The sequence below is a fragment of the Atheta coriaria genome, unplaced genomic scaffold (genome assembly GCF_025399875.1).
Source record: "Atheta coriaria isolate IRGN ID8LTWV9N9 unplaced genomic scaffold, Caltech_Dcor_3.1 hic_scaffold_6_pilon, whole genome shotgun sequence".
NCBI lineage: Eukaryota > Metazoa > Arthropoda > Insecta > Coleoptera > Staphylinidae > Dalotia > Dalotia coriaria.
The window spans coordinates 4103734-4120875 of NW_027045448.1; the positions used below are offsets into that span (position 1 = coordinate 4103734).

Consider the following 17142-nt stretch of genomic DNA (forward strand, 5'->3'; position numbering starts at 1 on the left):
ACTCGATTGAAGACTATACGCACATCTTTAGCATCTTCTTTTCGACTTCCTCTTGTGTTCGTGTTCTTATTGCACAAGCTCGAATCGCCGTCTAACGCCGATCGAATAACTGTAATATTTTTTTAGGCACAGACCACCGACAAAATTTAATAATGCTAATATATGTCTAGGTGTATCAATCGTCTCTTCTCCGTTTACACACGTCGTAATCAACGATATTAAGAGTTGAATTCAAATTTTAGATTTGCGCTGCACGGAATAACACGAACAATTGCGCGCAGCGCGCAGTTACACAAAGCTCGATTACGCTTTGAAGTCATAAGTACGTTTTAATTATAAAAGCGAAAAGTACGGTTCATTTCGACGTTTTCATTGCAGCATTTTACTCCGGAATTGTGAAGCGCACAAAGCGGAAATAAACTAATTTGCTGCGAAAACTAGAAAAATACATGTCGTATTGATTTTATCCGGAAAAAAAGCACACACGACTGAATTATGTCTCTTCATGCGTGTTTTTGATTATAATTTTATACAAATGTAATATTTTAATGTAATTTATAAATTTACCTTAATTTGTGTTATATTTGTATATTAGCATCCCAAATTGTGCACACTTTTCACAAGTCACTGAATATTGTTGATGATAACGCCGAACAACGACTGAATTAGTATCACTAAACGTAGGTGTATTGAATGAATGTTGTGTCGCGGTGGATGTTATTAGTTAGCACCGTGTTGAATTGTTTCTTTAATTTGTTGTGAGATGAAGCACCAGCAGGAAAATTGCAAACGACTGCCGAGACGAACGGAACAAAGTCAGTTGGCCCCGACGGCCATTTTATCACTGCTTCTTTCGTGCGAGCGAAAACATGTTCTGCTGGATAATATGGAGGGCGCGCGTTGCGCCGCTGTGCTCGAATCCTCTCCCTACGCAAGCTGTACCGATCGTGTCGTGCCAAACAATAACAAACGGATTGCTTCGTTTAGTAGACATATTTTTGCAAAATATTGGCTGGTAAACGAGCAAAATATGAATGAATAACTGATACAATATATAAAACAAATAAATTGTTAAATTTGTTGATTTTGAAATTTAACGCATTGCTTATTTATGCTTCATATTATGTTATTATTTTTTTAATCCCATTTATTCATAATTTATCATTCAATAAACGTTATTTATCTTTAAATTATTAAATTTTTATTAAAATTTGTGCAGAAATCATACCCACAGCGCCATCTATATTCAGGTTGTTCAAACTAAGTAGAACGTCACATTGTCATATGATTGAACTCTTTATTAAACCGGCATTTTTTCAATTAAACTCTTAAATCTATCTAAGACAATAGTATTTGTACAATAACAATGATCTAAATCATAGGGTGGTTCTATGATTAAATGATCCTGAAACTTGAGGGCTTCTCCATCTTCAACAACATCAATTAAATTAAGCTTCAACCAATCTTTGAGTTTTTTCTTCTTTTCTTGGAGATCTTGTATGCTGTAGCTTTGGCACCTCTTTTCACTAAAAATATTTATTTCACCTATGTCCTGTGTGGTATCAATTTGTATGTTCTTGATTGTAGGTGCTGTGATGATAATCAGATCACCAGAACTATGTTCAGTCTTCTGTGTGGTTAGAACCACAGATTTGCTTTCTGGATCCACAACGTAAATATATCCAACGTGGGTTTTGTTGTCCACTGTTTGGATTGTTGCATGTATTCCGATGAATTTTCTTTTCGAGATCTCTTCGGCACTTTTATACATTTTAATTTTGATCACAGAATGTTGAAGATATGACCAATGTATACAAACATGCCAGAGGCAGAAAATGTTGAAATAGTCATGGTAGCGTCATCTGTTAGTGGTTTGCGTAACTTTTGAACCAATTGTATGATTCAAATAATTTTGGCACTTTATTAACAAAATTCGTTATGATTTGTTTATTTTTTATTATGTAATATTATTAGTCCTATAACTACCTACCCGTAACACAACATTCCTAAACGTGGATGATAAGAAATTGTATATTTTATTTCGTTACTAGAATTCGAGACTAATGATTGTCGATGAATCAACATGAATTTGTAAAATGCGTTCAATTTTTTGTTTATTTTGAGTCCCAGAATGATAATGTTTAAAAGCCTGATCAAAATAATAGTCATGATACCATCTGCGCGCTTAGTGGTTATAAAATGATTTGCAAAATAGCACGTACTTGATAGATGATGATGAATGAAATAATCGATAATATTAATCTCAGATTGGAGTATTTTTTAGTTATGCCACCTTTAATATATTAAATTATGTCTGTAATTTATCTTAAATTCCCGCATTCTGAGTCACTACATTCTGAAATAATGATAACAATTTAAAATACTTACTTTACTTAAGTAAATTATACTTGTAAATGCTTATAGATTAAAAAATTGTTTCTTGTTTTTTAACAATGCCATAAATCATTGAGCATAATAGTAGGTAACAGAATTTGTATAATAACATAATTCGGAAAATCTAAAACATTATAAACAAATATTAAAATAAAATAAAAATATATTTGTATCACATGGCAAAACGGCAGTTTTACTCACGAGATTGATTCTGAGCGAACTTAGCGAGCGTTTAATCAATCAAGTGTTTAACATCGTTTACCCACGAGATGCTTACGCTATTTTTCTACTTCCACTCTAGTTTTGCGTTGATGTTTTGTGTTTTGCATTTCACATAGTCTCTGAAAATACTTTAGTCACGGCCTTGCCAGTCCGTGTTTAAAGTCCCACTATTTGTGTCTTAAAACGCTTTAAAGGTGAAAGTAGAAAAATATATGATTTATTTAACATCTCCCTAAAAGTATATTTACCGATAAAACAATTCTATTGTCATGATATATAGCAGATTTTTTTGTGGGTTTCTTATGACTTTATTTAGTTATGCTGATAATGATACACAGATAAATTTATGATGATTTAAATGCCAAGAAAGGAATTTTGTCAAATCATCTTTGTAAAGCATTTCTACAATATTATTCATCACAATTGAAGTAAATAATAAAAGAAAATCCTCTAGTTTATTTTAAGTAACGCACAAACCAGTGATTGAGTTGCGGTACAAGTATCAACCATACCAATTTACACAGTTCTTATAAAAACGCAACCATCCGTTTACTTATGCTTGCCACAAATCAAAAACCTTAAAACTTTAACATTTTTAGAATGAAATATTTAAAACAACGTACAAATATGCAAATAACTGTTTAAAGTTAAAATGCGCATTAACCTTAAAACTTTAAAACCCAAAAACCTAAAAAATACTTTTACTTAAAAAAAGTCGATATACTCATATAAGGTACTAAGAGCATTGCGTATTATCAACGTGACTAGCTTAACCCGTGAAAAAAAAAAAACAATATATAGATACATACATTACACACATTTCTATAGTAGTACCGATGCTGGATTGTTGTGTTTAATGCTCATAATGCTCTTATCTCCAATAATATTCGTTATCGATGAGATGGCATTCTTTCCTGGAGAGTGATAATTAACACGTCAACGATTATCTCACAGATATCAGTGAGAGCTTGGCGCAATTCTGCTTCAGTTCACAAATCGACACCGGCTGGATGGTTGATATCGATATCACTAATTACTAATTATTTCAATTAATTTAGTTCAGTTACTGTGATTCAAGAATTACATTGCGACAAAATTGCAACAATTAAATCAGGTAAGTTTTAAAATAGATTTAAGTCAATTTAAAAACATTTAATCCAAAAATAAGCATAATGTAAGCATCTACAGGTAAAAATACATAAATTAAGTAAACGATAATCGCAAAATCGATTATGTCATTCGTCAACCATGTGACGCAAATGGATCTTTTTCTGTTGGGTGTAAATTTTAACTATTCGGTTGTTCATGTAAGTTTTTATGTTAGTTTGAACGTTTATATTAACGTTGCTAATGGTAACCACCAAATGTAACTTTTACAATGTTTATTATGTCAAACATTTTGTTATTATCTACTTATACATCGAAGAATATCAAAAAGTTAAGTTTTACACACTCTATTCTCTTTTTTACCAAAGAATGTCTTTATTTAATTATGATTGTCTAAACATTTGTAACTATGTTTAGTATGTAAATCGATAAAGTATGTTTATTGATTTTTCGCTAACGTGGGAGCCTCACACAAGTTCAATTTCATTGCTACCCTCAGTACCTCTCGTTTTCGTCATTTGCGTTCACCAACTCGAAGTATTAACAACAACCAAAGTGTCACACGTAGTTCAAAGACCGCGTTTGCAATGTAGCAAAAAATAATTCGCATAACAACCATGGATAACAAGTAATGTTTGCGATGTGAGGTGCAATTTGTTATTTATTTGCGTTAATTTATTATAAACGTCGAAACAATCAATGATAACCGAAGTCACAACGTCGTTATCGATACATCATACATCACATGTGGCAATGACTAGTATTTCTTGGTCGAGACCCAATAACTCGAAATAATTTTATCATCGCACGGCATGCGTCAAGGTACAATTCGGTAAAAGGTTTTAAACTCGTGAATAGAGCTCATCGATTGTGCGTTGTAATCGATATAATTTATTGGGCGATTTCTAGACTCGCTAGATTCGCTAATGGCGCAATTTATCTGCGGCTTATCGCGATTTTTAGGATAAAGCTCTGTCATATTACTCGAGTACTAAATATGTTCGTTTGTTTTTTAGGTGACGCGTACAATTGGTAAACCGTCGAGATGAAGGAAGTGAATTTGGCCACGAAGGGCCCTGACGAAAAGGATGATCCACTCAGTCCGTAAGTACCATAATAGTTTTTATGTAGGCAACACACTTTACATTTTATAGTATAAAACACAGTTTTACGGTTATATTTTTTAAACTACGCAACAGATTTTAGTGTGTTTTTTATTTAAAGACAGAGTAATTAAAGTGGAAAGTTTATATGTGCAATACAAACATATTAAACATATTAAACATATTAAACTTGAAACAGTCGAGAATTTTAACGATTTTAAATGCAAAGTAACGTAAAAACATATTTTTGTGAGTGTTTATTGCAAATATTGGCTAAAGTTTATGAGATAGGTAAAAATAATTTCAGAGAAAATAGTATATCATAAAAAGATCTACAAAAAAAAGTCCATGGTGACATATGTCTATCTTCTAAGGATAACTCACGGTAATCGTTTTTATCATTTTTAAATCGCAAAAGTATTCTATTATTTATAAAACTATTTTAAACAATACAGTATTGTAATATACAGTATACAGTAATAATACAGTAATATACATTTAATGTAGAAGAAATTGTCGTTTACAGCATATCTAAATAATAAATATCTTAAAAGATGTAAGAGTTTTAAAATTCAATAGCAGAACGATTTTGTCTTATTTTATCTACACATAATTACCGTGCAAAACCTAATAATTCTATTAAAATTTTCAGAACTTTTGTGGAAAGTGACGATAAAACGAAAAAAGAGAAGAAAGTTGAAGAATTCCCGCCGGTCCCATATTTCTCACTGGTAAATATACACAATAAAACATTTAAAATCCTTAAATTAAAAACAAATCATTTTCACATACACAGTTTCGCTATGGCACCGCCCTGGACAAATTTTTGATCTTCCTTGGAACAGTATCAGCCGTTGTCACGGCTGTATGCCAGCCGCTGAATATGTTGGTATTTGGTGATTTAACCGGCGACATGATTGAATACGCACAAGCAACTTTGAAATCCGATGCAGACATGGACAAAGCTCGCGATAAACTGGAAGACGCCATCATATGGTTCGTGATTTACAATTGTGCCATTGGTGTAGGCATGTTGGTCTTCAGCTACATATCAACACTTCTGTTTAATTACACCGGTATTCGCCAGAGTTTTCGAATTCGGTCGCTTTATTTGGAGCGTGTACTTAACCAGGATGTCAGTTGGTATGATGTGCATCAATCTGGAGATTTTGCCAGTCGTATGGGAGAGTAAGAGTTAAAACAATCAAATTTAAAAACAAAAAAATCATATTTATTAATTACAGTGACCTGTTGAAATTGGAAGAAGGTATTGGAGAGAAAGTCGTCATGTTTTTGCATTTCCAACTGTCGTTTGTTGGTTGTCTGGTGATGGCGTTGATCAAGGGATGGGAATTGGCATTGATTTGTTTGATCTCTTTACCAGTTACAATGATTTCCATGGGTATTGTTGCATATGTAAGTAAAAATTTACTTCCCTAAAGTAATTTATCTAATTTTGACTGTTTTATTACGCAGTTGACTTCGAAATTATCCAAAAACGAATTGGAAGCCTACGGACAAGCGGGTACCATTGCCGAAGAAGTTTTCAGCATAGTCCGAACAGTCTTGGCGTTTGGTGGTCAAAAAAAGGAACAAGATCGTTATGAAAAACATTTAGTTTTTGCTAGAGACAACAACATTAGACGTTCTATGTTGACCGGTATTGGTTTCGGTATTTTGTGGTTCTGCATCTATGCTAGTTACGCTCTTGCTTTCTGGTATGGCGTGGGTCTTATCATCGATGAAAGAAAAGAAATTGCAGATCCAGAAAAACGCACTTACACACCAGCCAACATGGTTACGGTGTTCTTCAGCGTGATGTCGGGCAGCATGAATTTCGGCATGTCTTCTCCCTACATTGAAGTATTCGGCGTGGCACGTGGTGCGGCCGCTAAAATCTTCGGAGTCATCGACGCCATCCCAAAAATTAACTCCTCCAAAGGCAAGGGTGTACAACCTGATAAATTCGAGGGAAATATCGTCTTTGAAGATATTAAATTTAACTATCCGTCAAGACCTGATGTGGAGGTAATACATTAATTAAATATTTTTTCATAAAAATTAGTGTTAATGTTAATATTTGTAGATTTTGAGAGGTTTGAATTTGACAATCAAAGCTGGTCAGACTGTGGCGTTGGTAGGAAGTTCCGGATGTGGAAAATCAACCTGTATCCAACTGATTCAAAGATTCTACGATCCGGATGTAGGCACTGTGTATTTAGATGGTCAAGATCTGACAACTTTAGATCTATCTCTTTTGAGGAGCAACATTGGCGTGGTTGGACAGGAACCTGTCCTCTTTGGTACCACAATCGCAGAAAACATTCGTTATGGCTACAAATGGGCCACAATGGAAGACATTGAACGTGCAGCAAAGAAATCCAACGCGCATAAGTTTATCTCTGCCCTTCCGGAAGGATACAATACAATGGTGGGCGAACGCGGTGCTCAGCTTTCCGGTGGACAGAAACAACGCATTGCTATTGCGCGTGCGCTTGTTCGGGAACCCAGTATTCTACTTTTGGATGAAGCCACTTCAGCTTTGGACACCAACAGCGAGGCCAAAGTGCAAGCAGCTTTAGATAACGTAAAACACTCATTAATTCAATACAATCTGATAATTAAACGAATTCAATTTGCAGGCGAGTAAGGATTGCACAACCATCATCATTGCTCATCGCTTATCAACCATCCGTGGCGCCAACCGTATTGTCGTGATCAAGGAAGGTCAAGCTGTCGAAGATGGAACACATGCTGAACTCATGGCTCTGCAAAAGGAATACTATCATTTAGTAACAAACCAAGTGGCTACAGTTGACGAAGATGATAATCAAGTTGTTGCTATTGATGAAACTGAAGAAGACGACGTTACGCCTGATCACTCTGGTCCCCGAGAAGTTGAAGAAGAAGATGCTCTTATTAAGGATGTTTCTCTTATGAAGGTCATAAGTTTAAACAAACCAGAATTGCTGCAGATTGTTATCGGTGTTATAGCCTCTGCGTTTATGGGTTTCGCTATGCCAATCTTTGCAGTTCTCTTCGGTGATATTCTCGGTGTGCTGCAATATGAAAACGAAAAGAAAATCCGTGATGAAACTGACATTTACTGTATTTACTTCGTTGCTGCTGGAGTTGGTGCTGGAGTTGCAACATTCTTACAGATTTACATGTTTGGAGACGCTGGCGAAAAGCTTGTGATGCGAATCAGAAGTCAGATGTTTGGCGCGATGTTAAAACAGGAAATTGGATGGTACGATAGGAAAGAGAATGGCGTCGGTGCGCTTTGTGCAAAGTTATCGAGTGAAGCAGCAAACATTCAAGGTGCGACTGGTCAGCGTATTGGTACCATTTTCCAATCGATTGCTACTTTGGCTCTTTCGCTTGGTTTGTCGATGTATTACGAATGGCGTCTGGGATTACTGGCGTTAGCTTTTGCTCCGATTATTATGGTATCTGTATTCCTACAGCAAAAGATGATGATGAATGAAACAGCTGGTTACAGAAAAAGTTTGGAGAATTCGACAAAACTTGCAGTGGAAGCGGTGTCACAAATTAGAACTGTTGCTTCTTTGGGTAACGAATCTACTTTCCATGGAAAATATGTCGAGGAGTTGTTACCGTACATTAAAAAGGCGAAATTCAACACACATTACCGAGCTGGAGTTTTGAGTATTGCCAGAAGTATTATGTTCTTTGCGTTTGCGGCTTGTATGTATTACGGAGGATATCTGATTCGTACAGATGACTTATCATACGAAAAAGTCTTAAAGTAAGTTTAACCTAAAAATTTTCTTTTGTTTTATCTAATTTTGCTGAATCTTTTAGAGTTACACAGTCTTTGATTATGGGTACAATTACAATTGCCAACGCTTTGGCTTTTACACCAAATTTCCAAAAGGGTTTGATGGCTGCATCTAAAGTATTCCAACTGCTGAAAAGAGAACCCAAAGTCCAAGATCCCACTAATCCTATCGTTGCGGATTCATATTATGGCGATATTAACTATTCCTCTATCGAGTTCAAGTACCCAACGCGTCCAGATATGAAAATTCTACGCGGGTTGAATTTGCTCGTGGGGCGTGGTAAGACCATCGCACTTGTGGGTCCCAGCGGCTGTGGAAAGTCCACCATCATTCAATTGATTGAACGATTCTACGATCCTACCTCCGGCACTGTGTCCATTAACAACAAGGATGTGAAATCGATTACTCTCGCTGATTTACGTGCAAATCTGGGTATTGTATCACAAGAACCCAACTTGTTTGATCGTACCATTGGTGAAAACATCGCTTACGGAGATAATTCTCGGAAGTGACCGAAGCGGAAGTTATCGAAGCCGCGAAGCAAGCTAATGTGCACAACTTTATTGTTGGATTGCCTTTGGTAAGTATTAATATATCATCAAGTGATTAATTATTATTTTTAATGAAAATTATGTTTGTGTAGGGTTATAGTACACCTCTGGGTGACAAGGGGACTCAATTATCTGGAGGTCAAAAACAGCGGGTGGCAATTGCACGTGCATTGGTGAGAAACCCACAAATTTTATTGCTTGATGAAGCCACTTCTGCTTTGGACACCGAGAGTGAAAAGGTAAGAATTAATTAATTTAATTGTTTGAATTAACATTAATTACTGACTCTTTTTGTAAACAGATTGTGCAAGAAGCCCTGGACAAAGCGAAAGAAGGACGTACTTGCATTACGATTGCTCATCGTTTGTCCACGATTCAAAACGCAGATGTAATTTGTGTGATTAACGAAGGGGTTGTACATGAATTGGGAACGCATACGCAGCTTCTGGCCCAGAAGGGCATGTACTATAATTTGCACAGAATACAAAATGGCAAACGTTGAATACCCACCATGAGGTTCATATAAAAAGTGATTTGTGATGTTTGTTCCTATTTGCACCAGGTGTGCCAGTGTGCATACTAGTGTATTTGAATGTTTGTGACATATTTATTGTTATGCTATTGTTATAGGTACACATATATAAATATATCTCCTGTAGATAATTGTTTATTGTACATGATTTACATGATTTATACCGACCCTTGAGCGCGATGTGAACCAAAAACTGGGAAGGAGAAGAGTTTAGAAATCGGTAGGCTGTAGCCTACCCGTAAAAAGTGGTGGGGGAAGGTGCGCTTGTTGAGTGGAAAGTTCCAGTGTTCATTTTATTATTTTTTTAAAAGAATATAAATATTCGATGTCAAATCTTAAGTCTATATAATGCTGATATTCTGTTAATCAATTGAATTTCATTGTGTTCATTAAATAATGATTAAAGAGTTATTTTGTGAACGATTGATTCCAAACGTCGTTGGTTTTGTCTGTGGAGAACGTTTGACTCGACCCTTTATGTTCAATAGTTGTATATTCAATATATGTTGAGATAATCATATGATAAAGCAGTAAAACTGCTTCTAAAGTCGATAAACCAAATCCTAGTGAATCATTTCAGTTCCATGCGAAATAAACTACGTAACCCAACTTTAAACAGCTGACTTTGTTTGATATTTTGTGTAGTGGTTTCACCTGTTAACACTTGGCAAAACACATTCATACATATCATGATAACAACCCAATTGCTTTGTTTTCTTTTACTGAATAAACACTAAAACATAAATTCACTAAAATGTCCACGAGTGCACCGTCTAACGCATATTTAGAATTATCTGAAAACCCCGTGCGTTTTGAAGCAGTAAATCAAGTCACAAATGTTTTCTTTGATGACTCAAATAAGCAAGTAAGTAATACATCAAAAATAGTAATTTAAACAATTCTAAACAAAAATAATTTGCAAGGTTTTTGCTGTACGTTCGGGTGGAGTAATGGGCGTTGTGGTGAAAGGTCCAAATGAAAACACAAAACCAATCAACTTTCGAATGGAAGATCATGGGCCAGTTATCTCCATTAAATTCTCTCTGGATCAGAAGATTTTGGCAGTGCAAAGAACAACAACTTCAGTGGAATTCATGAATTTCAATGGCATGACAGTAGAAACAGAGTACAGCCAACAATGCAAGAAAAACTCAGCAATTGTGGGCTTTGTATGGTCACAGAACAATGAAGTTGCATTCATGACTGACCATAGTGTGGAACTCTATCTTGTGATACCAGAGAAACGCTCTCTAAAGCATCTTAAAACATTATCAGTTACCATTCAATGGTTTGTGTGGTGTTCAGTGAGTAAAACAGCACTTTTGGCATCTGCACAAGGATCACATCTGCAACCAGTTGTGTTTAAACCTGGTTCTATTAGTAAACTACCAAAAGTTGAAAGTAAACAATGAATTAATTAAGTGTATAATTTAAATACAAATTGTTTTTGTTTAAATAGCTGAACCTGGGCGCATGGCATTAGAAAGAGATGTGACATTATCAACTCTATATGGGGTTTTATCAGTGCTGATTCTTAGACATCAGAGTGGTGTACAAACTGCAGAGGTTCATATTCATACTTTGAATGGATTGGGCCAAGCTCCAGTGAAAAGTCATGTGTTAAAGCTGGGCTTAACCGGACGTTTTGCTATTAATATTGTGGACAACTTAGTTTTAATTCATCATCAGGTAATTTTCAGGTGTCAGAAGAGGTTTTTATAGTTAAACATTTAATTTAAAGGCTTCCAGAAGTTCCTTGGTATTTGACATTGCATTACCAATTGAAAGTGATGGAAATGTCACTTACCACACGCCAATTGCACCTGCACGATCATTAAAACCTGCTACATTGTCTGTGCCAGGTTTGGTTGAACCACAGACTCACGTTTGTGAACTTTGTGAGTAAAAACATCCAAAAGTTTAATAAATTGATTTGTTGTCATGCTTTGTATTTCAGATTCGCCCAATTGGGTTGTATTCCAACCAAATATCGTAATTGATGCAAAACTTGGTTGTTTATGGCATTTAAACTTATGTCTACGAGAACTTTGTCAGCAAATTCAGGATTTGGGTATTTGTGCACAATTGATATTAAAAAGAGAAGGCGGAAAAGATGTTCTGTTAGAAGTAAAGTTTTAAAAATGTTTAGTACATGTGCATAAAGTGTTAAATTGTGTCTTTTTTAGGTTTTATTGTTAACAATTAAACAAGACCGACCACCGTTGAAGAAAATCCGCGAGTTCTTCAATCACATAAATCATGTCTACCGCGCATGGGCAGAAGGCGAGCTGACCAGTCAAATTGCATCGCCGGCGAATGCGCCGATTAATTCCAAGCAGGCTTGCAAACCACCAGTGCTAATTGAACAAATTGATATTTATAATAATATCCTACAACAGTTGGATAAGGATGAGCAATTTGAGAAACTAGAATGGATTTTAATCGCATTCGTTACATCTTTATCCGAGTATTCCATACCTGCTCAACATAATATCAACGAAATGTTATTAACAACTCTGGTAATAGTAAAAATTACCATTTTAATAATTAAATAAATAACAATTTATTTGTGTTCAGGTACGAAGAAAGAAGTTTTCTTCACTGCAACAACTTTTGCAATATGGCGTCGTGTCTGATTCTAAACCACTGGCATGTCTTTTACTTTCATTGGGAAACGTTCACCCAGCTGCTTCACAACTTGCTTTAGATATGTTGATGCGATTAAGTAAGAAAATATTACTTTTTCTGTTAATGAGATGTATGTATTATTTTTAAATTGTAGATGCTGTGGAGGAGATTCAAGAGGTTTTGCTAAGTCAAGGACAATTGTTGTCTGCGTTAAAACTGGGCAATGATAATGTCAGTGTGCGGAAATTCTTGGATGCTGCCAAGACGTCTGGTGATCCAGCTTTGTTTCATAGTGCATTGCACTATTTCAAGTCTAATCCACATTTTTCCAAGGCATGGGAAGGTAAATAGTAATAGAATATTAAACTACACTTGTGAAATTATAGAAAATCAAGCAATGAAACTTAATTTTATTTTATAGATGAACGACTTGGAGAATACGCTGTTATGTATGAGAGCCTATTTAATTAATTGACTTTAATGTAATAATATGTATCTATTGTTGTTATAAAAATATACTTATTATGTTATGTTTTATTTCTTACTTAGGTTTTCATACACATGCATTCAGGAGTTTTTTAGGGCATGTTGTAATGTACGAAGCACAAAACAGTGAAATGTTAATTCTGACAATGATTTGCAAAATATTTTGTGTTTTCGTTTCGCTTCACGAAAAGTTTTCGCGAGTCATTTTAGTCAATATCCCAGTGTCGCCATCTATGGTCATTTTCATTCGCGTAGAAATTTATACATTGTTGTAAAGATTGCAACAAGTTGTCATACAAATAATATCGTATTCTAATCGTAATAATAAAAATAAAACAATCGTTTTGTTTCATTACATGTCATGTATATACAATTAAATTGTTTGACAAATAATTTACTTTAATCTTTTATAAGTACTTTTTTCGTTTTAGATCAATTGAAACTAATTTCCAAATATAAATTCACCAAACCTAGCCAAAACCACGTGCAGCAATCGAATAAATTCTAATTGTCATGTTGGTGGCTAGTCGCTCAAAATCAGTTTTCACCAATGTGAAAGAATCCAAGCGTTTGTTCTGCCTGCGCCGCGTATTCGAAGAAACCCGACAAGCCCAACGTCTGCGCCATCCATCAGCTTCATTCATCACCCCACAGAACGAGCAGCAAGGCGAGCAACGGTTTCCTCGTGCTCGCAGAACGCCGATCCCACCGATTGTACCGTTAGCAGCGCCGCTCACCCCGCTCGCCGGCCGGTTAGCATCGTCGCCGTTGCTCGTCGCCGCGACTCGCCCGTGGTGCGCGCCTTCGGTTCAGTCGGTTGCCGTGTCAGTGTTGTTTTTGGGGCGCCGCGCCGATCGCTACACGAGCGCGCACAGCAGTCGGCGAGCCATTGGCAGCAGCGACGGTGCCATACGAGAGTACTCAACGATCGCGCAGCAAACCCCAGCGACGCACATCATGCCCGAGACGACGAAACCCTTCGAGCGCCTGCCGGCGACGGTACAGGCCAAACACTACAAGCTCTGCATCACGCCGAATCTCAAGACATTCGCCTTCGACGGCGAGGTGGACATTCAGCTTGAGGTAGGTTACTTTCTCTCCACGGTCTGCGCACAACATATGCCGGCCTTGTGCATATACGCCACGGCACGCTTTCGCCGCTAGTCGCAACTCGCGGCACTCAACGTGCCTCTCGCACTTTCGCTGCAATGCTCTTGATACATCATACATGATCGACCATTTTATCTTATCATACAAAAACCTCTGTTTGTAGACTTTGGGCTTGGGGTGATCACCCACAGTAACAAACTGCTTTACTGCTTTAATATAAATTACATATTCTCGTATTTATTCTAGATTCTCAGCCCAACAAATAAAATTATCTTAAATGCGCTCGACTTGGCAATCAACAAAGTCCTCATCGTCGGGCCCTCGAAAAATACTTTATCACCGAAGGCGATAAACATATCCGTGGAAAATGAGACGGCTGAGATACTACTCGAAGAACCACTTTCGACAGGTTCCTGGAGCATGCATATGGAATTCACAGGCGAAATCAATGATAAAATGAAGGGTTTATACCGCAGCAAGTATGTGAATGAACAAGGAGAAGATCAGTACGCTGCTGTCACGCAGTTTGAATCAACAGACGCTCGCAGATGTTTCCCCTGTTGGGATGAACCGGCATGCAAAGCCACTTTTGACATCTCTCTGATTGTACCACCGAAACTTGTCGCCCTTTCAAATATGCCCGTTAAAACCATGAATCCCTGCGGGGATCTGCTAAGATATGATTTCGAAACCACTCCGATCATGTCTACATACTTGGTGGCTGCCGTTGTGGGCGAGTATGATTATGTTGAAGATAGGTCTACTGATGGTGTGTTAGTTCGTGTTTACACACCTAGAGGGAAGAAGGAACAGGGGCAGTTTGCTCTGGAGGTTGCTACCAAAGTGTTGCCATATTATAAGGAGTATTTTAATATTGCTTATCCGCTGCCGAAAATTGATTTGATTGCCATTGCGGACTTCAGTGCTGGTGCTATGGAAAACTGGGGGCTTGTTACTTACAGGTATGCAAAAAATACGTTTGCATGAATAGCAAATATTCTAAATTTAGTTTTTGGACGAATATCAATTTATGTTTTTTTTATGTGTTAGGGAAACATGTTTGTTAGTTGACCCGCAAAACACATCAGCAGTCCGTAAACAATGGATTGCTTTGGTCGTTGGACACGAACTCGCACATCAGTGGTTCGGGAATTTGGTCACCATGGAATGGTGGACGCATCTGTGGCTGAATGAAGGTTATGCTTCGTTTGTGGAGTTCCTTTGCGTTAATCATCTGTTCCCCAAGTACGATATCTGGACACAGTTCGTCACAGATATCTATATCCGCGCGCTCGAACTCGATTGTCTCCGCAATTCGCATCCGATTGAAGTACCTGTTGGTCACCCATCTGAAATCGATGAAATCTTCGATGATATCAGCTACAACAAAGGTGCGTCTGTTATCCGCATGTTGCACCACTACATCGGAGACGAGGATTTCCGCAAGGGCATGAATCTGTACTTGACCAGACATCAGTACAAGAATACATTCACAGAAGATCTCTGGGGTGCTTTGGAAGAAGCCAGTAAGAAACCAGTTGGTGATGTTATGTCTACGTGGACCAAACAGATGGGTTTCCCTGTTGTGAAGGTATCTTATGCTAATGCGGCTGATGGGAAAGGTTGCACGCTTGCTTTGGAACAGAGCAAGTACTGCGCAGATGGTGTTCATCCAAAGGAGGAGTATTTGTGGATGATTCCGATCTCTGTTTCCACTTCGAAGAATCCAGGCGTGGAAACGGCGAGCACTGTCTTGAAGACAAAGACAGGAGAGCTCTTTGTACCTGATGTGGGGCCGAATGATTGGATCAAAGTAAACCCGGGAACCATTGGGTACTACCGGACGCAGTATCCCGTTGAGATGTTGGAAAGATTGGAGCCTGCGATCCGCGATCGTAGTCTGCCGCCTTTGGATCGTCTTGGTTTGTTGGATGAATTGTTTGCCATGGTGCAAGCTGGGCATACCAGTACCGTAGAGGTGTTGAAACTGATGAAGGCTTTTGAGGCGGAGGATAACTACACTGTCTGGTCGTCTATTACCAACATTTTGGCGAAGATCAGTGTTTTGTTATCGCATACCGATTGTGCAGATGCTTTCAGAAAGGTATTTTTAGTTTAATTAAGTTAAATTTTTGTATGACTTATAATTTTATTGATTTAGTATGAGAGGGATTTGTTATCACAAATCTCCAAGAGATTGGGCTGGAACCCATCGCCAGATGAGAGTCATCTGGACACATTGCTACGAGGTTTGGTACTTGGACGTTTGGCGTGGTTAGATGACGAAACCACTATCGCTGAGGCAAAGAAACGTTTTGCTACTCACATTGGGAATGGACCAACGTTACCTGCTGATCTTCGCAGCGCTTGTTACAAAGCAGTTCTTCGTGCTGGTGGTGCTGAAACATATGACACCATGTTGAAACTCTACAGATCCGCAGATCTGCACGAGGAGAAAGATCGTATTAGTCGTGCTCTTGGTGCTAGCAAAGACGTCAGCCAGTTGGCTAAAGTTCTAGAGTTTGCCATGTCTGTAAGTGCTTAAATTTATTTTTAACAGAATAGAAATTCATATAAATTTTTAATTTGTTTATAATTTTTAGGAGGAAGTAAGATCCCAAGATACAGTTTTCGTCATCATGTCTGTAGCAATGACACCCCCGGGCCGTAAACTCGCCTGGCAGTTCTTCAAAGATAACTGGAAGGTTCTGATCGATCGCTACCAGGGTGGTTTCCTCATGGCGCGACTCGTCAAGTTCACAACCGAGAATTTCGCAAGCGAAGAATTGGCCACTGAAGTGGAGCAGTTCTTCAAAGATCACAAATCGCCGGGTACTGAAAGAACCGTTCAGCAAGCAGTGGAAACTATCAGGTTGAATGCCGCCTGGCTGGATAGAGACACAGCGGCCATCAAGGCTTACCTGTCCGCATAAGCGGCGTGTAAGGACTTTCTTTACACATAATGAAAATATGCCAGTGATTGATTGTATGGTTGGTTCTTGCTTGAACATGCCAGTGCAAATGTTTTGTGTGTTTCTTTACAGGCAGAAGTGGGTAGAAATTCTTGTGCATTTGATGAGAGATGATTTTCATAAATTTTATATACATACATACAAATTATTATGGTAAAACACAATATGTACTTAATGATTTATTATTCTATTTGTGAATATACCTGTTAGATGGTAAACCAACTGGTGTGTGTG

General features: G+C 37.5%; 5 protein-coding genes across 6 annotated transcripts in view; 3 read left to right on the plus strand and 2 right to left on the minus strand.

Moving 5' to 3' along the window:
* Nucleotides 1–866, minus strand: part of LOC135793913 (tyrosine-protein kinase Src64B-like) — a 49333-nt gene extending 48467 nt beyond the window's left edge. For both annotated transcript variants that reach the window (XM_065305039.1, XM_065305038.1), the window contains exon 1: nucleotides 568–866. The gene's annotated coding sequence lies outside the window, so the exon portion shown is untranslated. The remainder of the gene's footprint in view (nucleotides 1–567) is intronic.
* Nucleotides 867–1300: 434 nt separating this feature from the next.
* On the minus strand, nucleotides 1301–1771 carry LOC135794596 (gem-associated protein 6-like). The gene has a single exon (XM_065305930.1). It carries the CDS (start codon nucleotides 1769–1771, stop codon nucleotides 1301–1303), a length of 471 nt encoding a protein of 156 aa, XP_065162002.1.
* Nucleotides 1772–4282: 2511 nt separating this feature from the next.
* Nucleotides 4283–9843, plus strand: LOC135793829 (ATP-dependent translocase ABCB1-like). Its single transcript, XM_065304939.1, is given in 12 exon segments — nucleotides 4283–4545; nucleotides 4740–4827; nucleotides 5479–5557; nucleotides 5623–6014; nucleotides 6071–6242; nucleotides 6303–6854; nucleotides 6913–7413; nucleotides 7469–8595; nucleotides 8652–9133; nucleotides 9136–9209; nucleotides 9273–9419; nucleotides 9482–9843. Coding segments are annotated over 11 exon segments (3786 nt in total). The 5' UTR covers nucleotides 4283–4545; nucleotides 4740–4768; the 3' UTR covers nucleotides 9683–9843.
* A 145-nt stretch (nucleotides 9844–9988) lies between these two features.
* On the plus strand, nucleotides 9989–12884 carry LOC135793830 (regulator of MON1-CCZ1 complex-like). Its single transcript, XM_065304940.1, has 9 exons — nucleotides 9989–10577; nucleotides 10636–11113; nucleotides 11172–11401; nucleotides 11454–11610; nucleotides 11670–11839; nucleotides 11899–12231; nucleotides 12290–12437; nucleotides 12495–12683; nucleotides 12762–12884. Exons 1-9 carry the CDS (start codon nucleotides 10467–10469, stop codon nucleotides 12809–12811), a joined length of 1866 nt encoding a protein of 621 aa, XP_065161012.1. The 5' UTR covers nucleotides 9989–10466; the 3' UTR covers nucleotides 12812–12884.
* Nucleotides 12885–13272: 388 nt separating this feature from the next.
* LOC135793363 (puromycin-sensitive aminopeptidase-like) lies at nucleotides 13273–17130 on the plus strand. Its single transcript, XM_065304296.1, has 5 exons — nucleotides 13273–13909; nucleotides 14183–14898; nucleotides 14987–16040; nucleotides 16098–16469; nucleotides 16540–17130. The coding sequence occupies exons 1-5, from the start codon at nucleotides 13340–13342 to the stop codon at nucleotides 16867–16869; spliced, it is 3042 nt and encodes a 1013-aa protein (XP_065160368.1). The 5' UTR covers nucleotides 13273–13339; the 3' UTR covers nucleotides 16870–17130.
* The last annotated feature ends 12 nt before the right edge of the window (nucleotides 17131–17142 follow it).

Excerpts from the sequence above, each read along its gene's own strand:
- LOC135793830 (XM_065304940.1), top strand. The coding sequence starts at position 10,467 with ATGTCCACGAGTGCACCGTCTAACGCATATTTAGAATTATCTGAAAAC. Across the intron at positions 10,578-10,635 it reads TTGATGACTCAAATAAGCAA|GTTTTTGCTGTACGTTCGGG; the intron begins GTAAGTAATACA and ends ATAATTTGCAAG. Across the intron at positions 12,232-12,289 it reads AAATGTTATTAACAACTCTG|GTACGAAGAAAGAAGTTTTC; the intron begins GTAATAGTAAAA and ends ATTTGTGTTCAG.
- LOC135793363 (XM_065304296.1), top strand. The coding sequence starts at position 13,340 with ATGTTGGTGGCTAGTCGCTCAAAATCAGTTTTCACCAATGTGAAAGAA. Across the intron at positions 16,041-16,097 it reads GTGCAGATGCTTTCAGAAAG|TATGAGAGGGATTTGTTATC; the intron begins GTATTTTTAGTT and ends TTATTGATTTAG. Across the intron at positions 16,470-16,539 it reads TTCTAGAGTTTGCCATGTCT|GAGGAAGTAAGATCCCAAGA; the intron begins GTAAGTGCTTAA and ends TATAATTTTTAG.
- LOC135794596 (XM_065305930.1), bottom strand. The coding sequence starts at position 1,771 with ATGTATAAAAGTGCCGAAGAGATCTCGAAAAGAAAATTCATCGGAATA.